Source organism: Rhinolophus ferrumequinum, chromosome 10 (assembly GCF_004115265.2).
Source record: "Rhinolophus ferrumequinum isolate MPI-CBG mRhiFer1 chromosome 10, mRhiFer1_v1.p, whole genome shotgun sequence".
NCBI lineage: Eukaryota > Metazoa > Chordata > Mammalia > Chiroptera > Rhinolophidae > Rhinolophus > Rhinolophus ferrumequinum.
The window spans coordinates 48597687-48611769 of NC_046293.1; the positions used below are offsets into that span (position 1 = coordinate 48597687).

Here is a 14083-nt window from a genome sequence, read left to right on the forward strand (position 1 = left end):
CTTCAGGATCCTTAACAGATTTCAGCCCTATTTTAGCCGCTGAAATAAGTGAGCGAAGGGTCAAGAGAGGCTCCATTTGCAGCCACCACTCAAGTTACTCTGATGTAACTGGATAAAAAGATCCTTGTGAGTAGAGGGAGTGCCAGTTACATCTGAACAGCTTAACAAAGTTGAGAATACTCTCATCTTTGGAATCTTTTAGAGGACACTTTTGACAGTGGAATTAGTCTGTTGGCTTTTCAATAAGTGAGCACTTCAGTTAAGCTGGGACTTTACCTTTTTTAGAAATGCTGGGATTGATTTTTATTTTAAAATTTTACTTCTGAAGTCTCTTAGTGGCACGGAGATGGGAATTTACTTAAAAGAGAGAAAATGTAAAATATATTTTGAAACACATGTATGAAATGACAAAAACTTCGAGCTGAATTGCTTGCAGTTTCTAATGTAACATTCCTCTCATACCACGCCACCAAAAATTAAAGCCATCTGTTCAGGTTTAAAAGGCAATTTCATTTCCAGAATTGCAAACCAGATAGTCTCTGGAAATGATTTAAGACGGACTTTGTAACAGATTTTAAAAATTGGATTAGTGAAAATTATGAAAGTCACTCTGAAAAGTAGGACTGAGGAAAGCAAATGCTTTGATTTTGTTTTTCCAGCAGCCTATAAATTATGCCCTACACTTAGTGCTCATTCAATATTGTCCAAACTGGACTAACTAGTAGGTCTAAAATAAGCTTTCTATGGTATATACGCAGTGCTTAATTAAGGATTATTTGTCTGAAAATGCTAAATTTATAGAATAAACAACTGGAATAAATACTTTTCAGACAGAGTTCACATCTACGTACTTTTTAGTCCTTTGTTGCAATAATGCATTGACTTCAATAAGCTGAGTTCGAGGCAATCCTATACGTACAGACCCTATGAGTGTAAATGGTTTCTTAAGATCTTATGGCTCCCAGGAAGACTAAGGTTTGGCCCAATGGTGTAAGAGACCGTTTACAGGATTAATGGTTGGAGTAAATGGTGAAGGCTTGCTCCTCATAGTGAATAACCAATAACAAAACCCCAAAGAAAACAGAAGATAGAGTCGCCAGTGAAGAAGGCAGCAGGGCAAACAGGTAGATAGGAGGCTGCTGGTGGTGGTAGATGGTGGTGGAAAAGAAACAAAGGGAACTTGCTGGACATTCCATGTTAAATGCTGCCTTGGATGGTGAGCCTGGGATCTAAAGATCCCCAGCAATTAATTCTATTTGCCTATGTCAGGATAGAGGCAATGCTAGCTTATTACCCACGAAGTGTTTCCTGCTGTTTCATTTATCTAAGTGCCCTTTTCTCTACAGACACAAACTGATAAGAATCTGGAAATGTGGGTCAGACGCTATGAATGGGAAACGTCCTCAGCAGCAGCCATGGCTTCTGGCTGAGAATGATTCCAGAAAAGTTCCACGGAGCTCTAGAGAAAACCTCTGCTATTTCCAGAGAGTGTTCTGAGCAGGAGCCTCTTAGGAGATGCTCTGTTCTAATGTGGGGCCCCAATGTGAAAGTCAGAAACGTGGAGGCAGAGTAGAAAGTGGGAGTTCTGCATTAAAAAAAAAAAAAAAAAAAAGTCAATTCTATTGCTGAGGAGCAAATTAGAGTATCACTTTGTATGATTACTGAGGACATGAGTATTGGAAATCCTGGTGGATCACTATTCTATTCCACTTCATAGCCACATCTGCCATATTCCTATGCCTTACATCTACATATATATACTTCAGAACAGGGTATCCTAAGGCAACGTATGCGAAAAGAATGAATCTGCTACGATAAAACGAAGTAGAAGTAGCTAGAGAATCTGAGACATGATCTCTTTTTTGTAAGGTGGGGCGGGTGGAATTTGAGTCTGTATGTTCCAGGTGGAATTTGAGTCTCTGCGTTCTTGATAAACCCGCTAGGATTATTTGTTTTTCTGTTTTTCATGGTGTTGTGTGAATTTTACTGCATAAAGGCAAGCACAAGCTAATGTGGCATTATTATTAGTCCTTGGGGAGGAGGTGTAGTCCCACAATAGACACCCCTGCCCCATATCATCCCCCTCCTACTACTAAGAAAGAGAAAAGAAATGATGGGCTGCTAGTGAAAAAGTTAGAGTCTTCATTCACTTCATTTACTTATTTGTTCAACAAACATTTCAAGCCGTCACTATGTGCCTTTTACCAAGAAGGAAGAAAACTAACCTAACTGGAGAAAAGAAAGATAATAAATAGATTAATCAAAGGAAAAACTATCCAATCATCCAACAACAACAAAACCTTTCTCATATCTTCCTGGGCTTCAAAGAAAGAGAGCCCAATTATTTATTGAAAAAAGGAGAGGACAAAATAATACCTAAAATGGGCAGATTTTCATGCAGATTAGGTTTTATTTGCTTGTTTGTTTTGTTACTTGTATGTGGGGATAGCAAGGCAAAGTAAATAAGCTTTTTATTGGTCAAGAGTTTCTTAATTCAAAGAAACCTGTTAAGCGAATCATGCTGTGACTCAGCATTTGACACACTGAAAATCTTGGCTCTAAATTGTAAGAGACAAACAAAAATACCACTAACAACTTCTATCATTTTGGGGGGAAAAGTGTATGAATGTAGTCCTGTGGGACTTCCCAGAGACAGGAAGGCTGAACCCGCTTTTATTTCATCCATCACATCCATGGAAGCTTGGTTCAGTTACCCCGGTTCCCCACCCTAACTGGGGTTCATGGCACATGTCAGCAAGGGGAATAGCCTATGCTTTTGCTAGAAAAGGCAGTTCATACATCTCGAGACAAGGCAAGATTTATTTGGAGACCGTATTTCTTAATAAACATTGCTGAGCTCATCCTGCACCGTCACTGCTCATATCTCTAACCTCCAGGGACTTATCACCCAGGGGAAAAGATGGACAATCACACAGGTCATCTCAATGTAACATTGTAAGGGTGAAACAGAATTACATACAGTGTTTCATAAATGCCAAGGTTGAGTGAAAACGCAGAATTAATGATTTTTCTGAAATTTGCTCCTAACGGTCAATTTTGGTTCTAATGGACATTGTTGTAGGATGTTTACAAATTGCTGCCATTCTTGTCAGTCAGATTTATATCAATGCTTATCTGTCACACAGGGGGGAGATTTCTATGCGGATGTCTGGATTTTTAATGTTGAGGTGAAATGGTCATCAGTAAATGAAAAGCTGACTTTCCCGTTCCATTGACATGCTCCCCGCCTTCAGTGTCATGCGATGAGCACTGTATTAATTCCACAGTTACTCACTAGCTGTGTCACCACAGCCAAGTCCATTAATCTCCTGAGAACATGACTTGAAAGCACTATATTCAGGTCTTATGAATAAAGAAATACAGAAGCACATAACGGATTTCTTTTACAAAATGCTTTGATTCACCAATGATAGGGATGCCTGCTGTGTACCAAAATTTAGTTAGTGATATCCTCACATACAAAAACAAGGGCTCCCGACATTCTTTGCCCAGTTACTCTGTTCGCTTAGCAATGTTACCCTCTAGTACACTTTCTGTCTACAGCTGTCTTCTGCCTTGTAGCCATGATGGAGCTGATTTTAGGCTAAAACTGTGTGTGCATGTCATCTGAAATACTTTCAGATGTATGAGAGGCGAGGTATTATTTAAGAGTAAAATATTAGCCAACAGAGTAATAAGGATCTGATTTCATGCACTCATGAAAAAGGAATGTGCCAAAAAATTATTTCAGCACACAAACTGCATTTAAAGTGACCACAGTGTCATTATATGAGTAACCCTCATATGCTTGAAACAGAAAGTTTCACAATCTGTACAGTATGGAACATTCTGTACAGGGCAGTGCTGGTTACTGTGTAGCTTATTTTTCCCCCTAAAATGAATAAGTAAATTCAGTGTTTATGAAAGGAGAAGAGTTGGCAGGAGAGTGCAGACCTATATTTATCCATAGGTGGTGGTTTTAACTTATGCAGCCCAAATCTCCATGACCAGCCCTGCTCTGTGATCCCAGAAAACCTGGCGCCAATGGCAAATGCAAACTCATATTTATAATTAAGTGTCCGTCAAGTCAGAACATATGTACTAATCTATGGAGTCAAGCAGGATTCTTTCATCAAAGCTCCATGTACTTACTGGGAACAGAACAATGGGCACAGTTAGTGTCACTGCCACAAGGACCGCCAGGCGTACCATGAGGAGAGGGGTGTCAAATGTGTACACTTTGCTGTAAGCATGAAGTAATTCATCTTCAACTTCTCCTACAAAGAGGAAGAAGAGAAAGAGTCTGTTTGGTGTTGTCAAGTCAGCACTGGTTACCTATGGCGACAGCACTGGTTACCTATGGCGACATCTTATGGAGGGAACAGAGTACAGTAGAAAGAACCCAGGTCTAGGAATCCAGACACTTCTGTTTTACCCCTGTCTGTGAGCTCATTAGCTGTGTGATCTGTGAACAAGGGGCCCTGAAGTTGATAAGGTTGTAGAAGCTAATATGAAATTGCTGGGAGGCTTTTCTACTTCCTTTGCATTGTGATAAATCTATCTCTGCTCTACAGAAGCATCACAAAACAAAATAGAATTTAAAAACCCCATCAAATGGTGTTCCCCCTTCCCCCGTCTTTTCCTCCCCAACTTGTCCTGCAATCAATTTAACTTACTGAGTCAGTCAGAAAAATGCAGAGTGTTAAGTTTATATAAAAAATATATTTATACTGATCACACTGATTAGTGGGAACAAATGCTACCAGTTCAATGCTTGACTCCGTGAAATTTGTTTATATGGCCGTACTTCATGGAAGAGGATGACAATCCCATTCCTTTTGTGTCCTGTTCACATGCCATAGGGGAAATATTTAGGCATAATCATATATATATTTGATAGTACATTTCAAGATAGAAGGGAATTCAATCATAGACTTTCTTTTGTTAAGAAAACCATTCACTGTAACACAATAGAATGGGATAAGAAAAAAAAAAAAAAAAAAAAAAAGTGCCTAATGCTCCAAGCTCTCAGATTCAACTTGACTAGTAAATAGGAAGCAGGTTCTAACTCAATGACATTATGCTTTTTTTTTGCCCTTTGCTTGGTAGTTAGTTATTCCATCAAAAGAGCTTTACAACATGCAACTGGCTTCATTCTCATTGCTTCTAGACTGAGGAGACTAGGGAGTGAAGCCAAGGAAATATCATCCATACCTAAAGGAAAATAATTAAATTTGCAGGATTTTTTAAAAAATAAACTGTGTGAATTCACACACTGGTGTAATCTGTTAGCCAGGCTGGTTCAGGTCCCATTTTTTTAAGTCAAATGAGAAGTCTAAAATAACATGTTAATTGAGTACTTGTATCTATAGATCTTGCTGCTTATCGAGGGTAATTAGAACAATTATACCCACCCAGGTTAATGATCAGTCCCACTAGGATTTGCACAAAGAGAATGACTTGACAGAGTGACCTACCATAGAAGGTTAGGTAACCAAAGAGGGCAGCAAACAGGTACATGATGAGCATTCCTGTGATGGAAATATTTGATACTGTTTGCATCTTCCTTCGGGACCGACTGAAAAAAAAAAAAAAAGAACACTGAGTTGTGCTTTTTGTTGTTGTTTTTTTAATTTATGAGCATATCACTTGTTAGAATTAAAATTTTTAAAATAATGAGAGAACAAACGTCTGTGTTGCTCATTATGAACGCTCATTTGTAGGACAGAAGCAGCTTATTTAAGTTTGGCGTAGAGAGCCGTGGGGGATTGTTTCCATTTTTCTACTCCTTCAGTCTTAGAAACTATCATTTTTCTGGAAGAGGACTAGTTTATTTCATGTCGATAAGTAAGCTTGTCTACTGAATATTTAAGAATGTAATTAACATAAAGATCAAATTGGTTCCTAATGTAGAAAAGCTTCATATTTTATAGTGGATGAGTTTAATAAGGACAAGAACCTACTAGAATCAACAAAGCCCCACTTCCAGGAGTTCTGGTATTATTACCAGGATGGTTGGTACAATTACCTGGACAGCTTCTGGAAACCATTCTACAAGGCACCCAGTGGCTTAAAATCAATTGTCAGGCTTCTAGAGTAACTGCTTCATGTAATTTTCCAAGTAAAATCAAAGACTCAAAATAATTGAAAATGTTCCAAAAATTTTTTATGAGGTAAATCAGAATTTATGGGGAAAGTTATTGCTATTTAGTGAGAACAAAGACTGAGGTTGTTGATGGCTAGGTTTAATAAGTTGAAAATTATATGACATTGTCCCCTAAGGGTAAAGAAGGAAGTTGCTATAAGTGGGCTCAGATCCAGTTCATACCCAAAGAGATATCAACAGCCTCAAAGGGAAAAGAGTATTAACGATTCATACATTATCAGCTTGAAGATACAAGATTGTGTAGCCCGTGTCTTCACTGTACAGATAAGACAATGAAGGCCAGATGATGGCACACCTCTGTGGTGCATTCTTCTAGACAAGGGTTAGGAACTGACCACAAGTGACATCAACGACTTAGCACGGACACCCTAACCATAATTTTTGGTCTTCATGGATGTGGTCATTGCCAGTTCAGGTGACATCACCTCTTTCCACCAAAATTCAAATTTAGATTTCCCATGCCAGACAAAATCCTTACAGCCGTTGGCTCCTCCTCCCCCTTCTCTGAACCCCTCCGCTGGACAATTTGGGTAGAGGAATAGGAGAGAAGGAAGCAGATAAGGTAGTGCAGTAAGGGGGTTGATTTACATCGTTTTGGTTAAAGCACGTTACTGAAGAGAGGTTGTACCACAGACTTTCTCTGAAGAGAAAGCTATAAACCATGCAACTGTATACAGCACCTTTGAATATATGAGCCCATTTTCAAAGCAAATTAGAATGCTAAAATGATGGCTGCCTTACTCTTTAAGTTCACTGTAGATGGGAAGGACCTCAGGGTGGCATACAAAAGCAAATGCTAGGATAGGAATTGCATAGGCCGTCTGAAAAACAAAGACAACACCGCATGTTTAGCATTCCAACACAGATGGCAATACCAGACCATCTCAGCTTATAAAACAAAAATTCAGAGGCAACATTTCTAGGTTTATCAGAGGCCCAGGACTCTCACTTACCCGGGAGTTGAATACAAAGTATTTGGGTTGACACTTGTCATCACTGTGTGCTTCATACTCTACTCCACTGCCATGAAGCGAGCCCTTGGCCTGGTTCTCATCTAGCCCTGAAGGATTCTGGTGGGTGTAATCCATCATGAAGTTCACATCACTCCTCTCAGAGTTGTTGGGTAACATTACCATGTGCATTGGAAGTGTATTGTTGAATGTCAGGTTTCCAGCATTGTGATCCAGAATGGGCAGAGGACAGGGTATTTGGAATTTCTTGTAAATCACCTAGACCCGGTCATTTAAAAAAAAAATAAAAATTTAGCCTTTTGAAGAAAACAATGAAATGAAAATCCATATGTATGGCTTATGGAGTGGAGGTCAGGGGCCTGTGCTGAGGATTCCTTTTAGACTAACAGACAGTGAAGAGTTCCGTTAGCCTCTGTCCCAAGGAAAGAGTTGGAACTACGGTTGTCAGCCCTGCCCCTTCGAGTCAACAGGACAGCATTTTGTATGAATCCATCCTAAACTTCAGTCATACTCTTCCATGAGAAAGGTCATCATTTCCGTATTCTATTTCATATCTTTTATTTCTTCAAACGAATAATAATACGGGTTATTAAAAATTCCCCTCTCCTCCTTCACCTCTTTGGGGAAATGCTATGTAGATTTTGGCATCCATGCTATAATATTACAAGAAATTCCCTCTTTTGGAGTTAAGTGGGGGGAAGTGAGGAGATTTCTTCTTTAATCCCATTGTGGACACCGTCTCTTCATGAGTAGCATGTGTAAGAGAAAAATGACAAATTCATGCAGATATGGCTGATTCTGTAGCCTACTCATTTCTCTTCTGGGACTCTTCCCTTCTTCTTCCTCCACCTTTCTAAATACTGGGTTATTGTCATGTTCCTGCTGAAAGGGTTCCTTTTGTCCAAATAAACATTGTGTGCCTAAAACATACTATTAGCAAAGGCCTTGACATTCTAACTCAACTATTTTTAAACTCATGACTGTTTTCATTCCAAACTAGAAGACAAAAAAATTGCTTCATACAATAATCAAGTACTAGAACAAAAAAAGAGAACACTAATTCAGGCACTAAAAGCATGTCATGCTCCCCAAGCTCTAAGAATCATGTTAATAAATCACTTACCACACTGACAAAAAACAGCATGCAGGTAAGAGAAAATCCGCTGGTATAACCAAGGTAACCTAGGGGTTAACAGAAATGCTGGAAGGTGAATATGGCATCTACAATCAGTTTATCTATTAGAATATGAAATGAAAATAAAAATTAAAAGCAACTTTACCTAAATTTTTAAGAAGAGAAAGTGGAAGAATGATTCCAACAGACACAAATATGACGAGGTAGTTGCCATTGAGGTACCATTCTCTAGAAGAGAAAGAAAGACCAGAACATTGGGATCGGAAAAGACCAACCAGAATGAGTCACGTGACATTAGAGAGGGCACATAAGACATACCCACTATTTTCTTCAAGTCCCATGAATGCTCTGATTACTTCAGGCAGTTCGTATTTAATGATGAAGAGGTAGCTTGACATGGCTGAAAAGGAAAAACACAACAGCTCAGTGGTATGCCCAGTGCTCAAGTCACAGGCAAGTGGTGAGAAGTCCTTGCATTTGGGAAATACATTCTTCTCAGTTAAATGAGCATCTAGTCCCCCAAACAGAAAGAAAAGCCACACACTGTAAATTTTGTACTGCTTCCAAGTTCTTTTCAAAAATAGACATTTGGCCCTGTGGCTCTTGCAGGTGGAGCTGTACTAATGGTATCAATGCTGATTCTGTGTTAAAGCCAGCTCTGAGGTTCTCAGCGAAGCTGCACTTTGCATGTTTTTCCCTTCAATTGTTGTAAGTCATCGGGGACTGTACTGAGTGTGCCTGTTTTAGTGTCTCTAACTTGGGGAGGAGTCTGGCAAGAAAAGGCATGGGCCGCAAGAGAGAGGCCAGAATTGCAGGGTACAGCTGGGTAGACTACATGTCATTCTGGCTCTCCCCAGGTGGGTGCCAGGCTGTTCTTCTGTCCTCTCCCTGAGGGGCACACAAAGTCTCAGACCACTGATTGTCTAAACTGGATTCATACTGGATTGAAAAGAATATAGAGATAATAGCTTTTATTCCCTTTGTCAATGAAGTTTTGCCCCCTCTATATCTTAATTTCCCTTTGACCAAATAAGAAGTTACACAAAGTGGCAAAATTGCTTGAGCATCTATCTACATAAGTGATACACGTGTGGTCATGTACTCTTCCAAAAATTTAATGAAATCCACATACCCTCTCCCTGAAAAATGTATATGTATACATATGCATAACACAATTTTGCCTACAACTGTAGGGATTTATGCAACTTCAGACTCAATTAAAAATAAACTGACAAGTCTTGCATTGGTAGCTCTAACTGTATGCTGCATCCTTCTGGTGGATTTTTGCTAACAGACATTTAAAGCAGACACCTGAGTTGCAAACTGAACTATTAATATTAAACTAAGGACCGTGAAAGGTATTTCCTTAACCTCAAACAAAAGTAGTAAGAGTGATAATAATTCCCCACTTTGTTTAATTCTGCACATTAAGGCATTCAATCATCTGAAATCATCTGTGAAACAGCAAGATGTATATTATTACTGTCATTACGTAGCTGAAGATATAAAGATTTTGAGAGTTCTAATGACATGTCCAAAGTCACACAGCTTGAAAATTGTCATTTCCAAAATATAAGTTCCCTGATTTTGGACCAGTGTTTCTTCTCTATTGTGAAGTGAAATGATTCTTACAATAGCTGATGTGTCTTTTGCAAACAGTGTTTGGTTAATCTTTACAAAGACCTTGGCTAAAGCTAAATCTTGCAGAGTGTAAATAGAGGAGATATTAAGTGGCTCTGTGAGGTACTATTCAATTGTAGAGAGCTGTTAATTGCTGACGTGCAGTGATGTTACCAGTGTTAATGTGTTTGGTCTTTGCAAATTCAGAACGATCCAGACCTGTCTGGGTAATGTCAACATTATGCTGCCAGTGTTGAAACATCCATGGTAAATGTTAATTATTCAGGGGACTGAGAAAATTAACCATTTTAAATGTGGCGTTGCTAACTACAGAAATCCAAATGATTTCCCTTAGGCCAAAATAACCAGTAATCATACAGAGTAGCGAAAGTGAGAGCATTTTCAGGAACAGTATATAAAATTTCATCTTACTCCCTTGAAGCCACACTTCTTTTCATGTGTGTGGCTTGATCGGAGACCACTTGATAGTTTATTCCATTATTTAAAAGCATATTAGTAGCTATACTTTGAGCAACAGACAGCGCTATTGCTACTCAGCCTGTTGGGTTCAGGGCTAAATATGTGTAAGGTTATTTCAGTTGTCCAAAGAATTAAATTAGATCAACTGTGAAATGATCCTATAAAATGCTTGATACCTTAAATCTTGACAAGGCTGAATAGTTGAGCCAAATGTAAAGCTAAATTTGACGGGGGGTGGGAAGCCTGTATTGTTGTGGCCCCAAACCAGTAAAATGAATGAAACAAGCCTAGCATTGCTGCCAAATTCTACCCAGGATTGCAGTCTTATAAAAATATGAAGAAAAACAAATACAAATCATTAAAATATGTCTGGATTTTATTTATCTGCTTACTATCAATTATCAGGAGCAGATATAGTTGGATAAAGGTTTATTAAAGGAATTGCTGCATTCCAGAAATCCTAAATAACTCCAGTGATTTTATTTATCATGAAGGGTTACCTTTTTGCAAGATCTCTGTGCAAGTTTATTTAGTGCAGCATTGTTTGTAATAGTGAAAAACTGGGAACAATCCAACTATTCATCAATAAGGGATTCAGTGAACCAATTATGGTATAGTTGGACAGTGGAAAACTTGAAAGCATTAAAAAGAATAATATGCAAATACATTCAAGGAAAATTGTTAAATTTTTAAAAGCAAGTGGAAAATCAATATTATCAGATGAGATTTTATCAGTAACAGTATATTTGTTAAGTTTGGCATAGAGGAAAACCTGGAGAAGTTATTTCTAAGGGTGACTTACATAAACATTTCTTTGTAATTTATATATTTATGTAATGTTTAAGTTTTTCACAGTTAGCATATATATTTCTTATAATTATAAAAATACCCACTTAGAAATTAATCAGAAGGGCTCCAGAGAGATGGATATTGAATCTGAGAACCAGGGAGGAAGCAAGTATGTACTGAACCCTTATTATGTGCCATATGTTGTCTTATTTCATCCCCACAATGACCTTGTGAAAATGGAGTATTACTCTCATTTTCATAGATGGAAAATTGGAAGAGTAAAGTGATTTTCCCAAGGTCACAAATAGTGACAGAAGCAGACTCAAATTCAAGTGCATCCAGAAGTCTATTATCTATCCAAGGGTTTTAAAATATCTTTTCAAAAAGAGTAACAGATCAGATACCTACAAAAAGGGCCAACCGAGCCCAGAGGAACTAGTTCCTAAAACCCTAGAGAAGCAATGGCTCATGGGAAGGGGGAGGGATGAATGTGTGCGCACACGCATGTGTGTGTGTGTGTGTGTGTGTGTGTGTGTGTGTGTGTGTGTGTTAGGGTTGGAGACTCTAAGAACAGAGGAACTGAATATAGTTTGTTATGGTATGATGGTATGACACAGGACACATAGGGGTTAGATAGATAGATAGATAGATAGATAGATAGATAGATAGATAGATAGATAGATAGATGATAGATTTGAGGGTTGTAGGAAAGGTATCAGAAAGGTCGGTGGAGAAAAGATGATGAAGACCCTTATGTGTTGGCTAAACAGTTTAAATTTTACCGTGAAAATAATGAAAACATTTTATGCACAGGAGAAGCAAGAATAGATTTGAATTTGAGAAAGTTAATCTGAAGGATGAATTATTGTAGATAAGTGGGGAAGGGGAAACTCAAGGCAAGGAGACCAGTTAAAAGGCTGCTACAATAGTCTGAGCAGAAATCCTGATCACTTGATCTGTGTTGGTGAGAATCGAATGACAGGAGAGAGTCAAGAGGTAAATAAGAGATAGAATGGGCAGGGGCTGGTTCGTGTTTGGATGTTCAGAGTTAGGGAGAGAAGGAAAAATTAAGGCTGACACTAGATTTCTGGTTTAAGAAACTGGATACTGCTCGTATTGTTCATCTCGAGAAGAAAGAACAAAAGAATATAATAGCAGGTTTGGGGACTGGGTAGGAGGTCAGGACAAGTGATACTACGTGGGTATATAGTCCAGGCCATGTGGGAGGACATAGCCAGTAAGACATCTGAAATGTAGGTCTAGATGCCTTCTGAGGGTCAAAGACACAAATAATAGGCCCCGTGAAGCTGATGAGCAAACATATCACCTGGAACACCATTAAAAATACATATTTCTAGGCTTTATTCTGGAAATTATAATTCAGTAGGAATTATAAAAACCTGTAGAATCCAGGTATCTACGGTTTATAATGCTTCTGATGCCTAGCTATAACAGACTTTGCCTTCGCACACCTCCAGTGGACTGGCCCCGTGCGGGCTCAACGACTCCAAAATTTGTCAATGCCCCTCAGAGGCTTGATTTTCAATTTTATGAAATAAATTCAATCATACATATGAAACATCAACTGTTCTGGCAATGACAGAAATGAGCACTAACGCTTTAATTTTTCAAAGTAATAATTAAAGCTATAATGGCATTTGAAATCAAGGCAGGTTTTATTCTAGTCTATATTTTAAATCTAGATTTCAATTGGTAGGTTTCTATATAATATTTCATTTTTACATATTGCTATTTTTAATTAAAGAGGGACAGCAAATCTATTTAAGAAAATATATCGTTTTAACTTAAAAATTACAGAGCAGTTATTTTTTTGTATTTGAAGTGTTTGTGTATTGCCAAAAGAGTTCTCTTCTGTACTAAACATTTCTTTGGAAAGTTTCAGTCGCCTCTTGAAAGCTATATCCCCTTACCTCCAATGTTCTGCATTGTAATGGAAATGAAAGCTCCGATTTTCCCAGGCCATCCAAATGCCTTTTCCCCTAATTTTTCATAAATTAAAGATCCTACAATCAAAGATAAAATAACCTTGTTAAAAAGATTGTTTTAATGACTAAAATATTTCTGTAATATAATTCTATAATAGAGTGTCAAACATGTAAATAAGCACCATATAGAAGTTATAAAACCCAAAAAGATACAGTCTCAAAAACCAATACGAAATAGGTTCAAATGTGCTTCAAACAAGAAGCAATGGCTTGCTTCATTCACATTAGTTCCATGCAGCAAGTCAAAACTGCCATTTGCTTCATCCATTAAAAATCTCTTTTTCTATTTGGCTTCCACCTGATCCAATTGACTTTCACTCCTCTCCGTTGCCCAAATAATTAAAAACATTGAGAGAGCATGTCATTGGGGTCAGAAGAAAATGAAATGTGAAACTGACCCACAGCATTGTATAGTTACGGAGCTGTAGGCTGAAATACCCTTTAAGGAGAATCGAAATACAACATTTTGGAGTTAATGAGGCGCATACCTCCTTCCTTTGAAGTCTTTAATAAGAGGTGAACTGAATAGAGCGATAATATTGCCACAGCAAGCAGCATGATTCTGTGAAAGGAAAAGAGAGTAGAAACTAAAGTTTCTGTAGTAAGACATAATAATGTCAGGTATTACAATAAATTATCACATTGGTCTTTTCAATCGTTAACTTTCCAAAAGTATGTGGATTTTGGGGAAGCTGATAAATTCTTTTCAGAACTCCATAAATACTCTTTAATGTCACAGAACTGGAATTTGCTATTTTTTATGTGTCCAAACCTACTACCTCAATTTCCTAACATAACTTGTTTTGAGTGTTACCCCGTAGTAAAATCTCATTCACAATGTAGATGCTACTGTACAGCAAAATTAGCAAATACTGTATCTGCTTACTCAGCACGTGGGTTTCTATGCATCATATTT

At 38.0% G+C, this 14083-nt stretch overlaps 1 protein-coding gene across 5 annotated transcripts in view; it reads right to left on the reverse strand.

The window, feature by feature from the left end:
- Positions 1-14083, reverse strand: part of SLC38A4 (solute carrier family 38 member 4) — a 59117-nt gene that overhangs the window by 5681 nt on the left and 39353 nt on the right. For all 5 annotated transcript variants that reach the window (XM_033116411.1, XM_033116408.1, XM_033116407.1 and 2 more), the window contains 9 exons: positions 13656-13729; positions 13093-13185; positions 8591-8672; positions 8418-8500; positions 8261-8319; positions 7120-7395; positions 6908-6987; positions 5478-5578; positions 4153-4277 (listed from right to left, as the gene is read on the reverse strand). In XM_033116411.1, coding sequence (XP_032972302.1) covers positions 4153-4277; positions 5478-5578; positions 6908-6987; positions 7120-7395; positions 8261-8319; positions 8418-8500; positions 8591-8672; positions 13093-13185; positions 13656-13729 — 973 coding nt within the window. The remainder of the gene's footprint in view (positions 1-4152; positions 4278-5477; positions 5579-6907; positions 6988-7119; positions 7396-8260; positions 8320-8417; positions 8501-8590; positions 8673-13092; positions 13186-13655; positions 13730-14083) is intronic.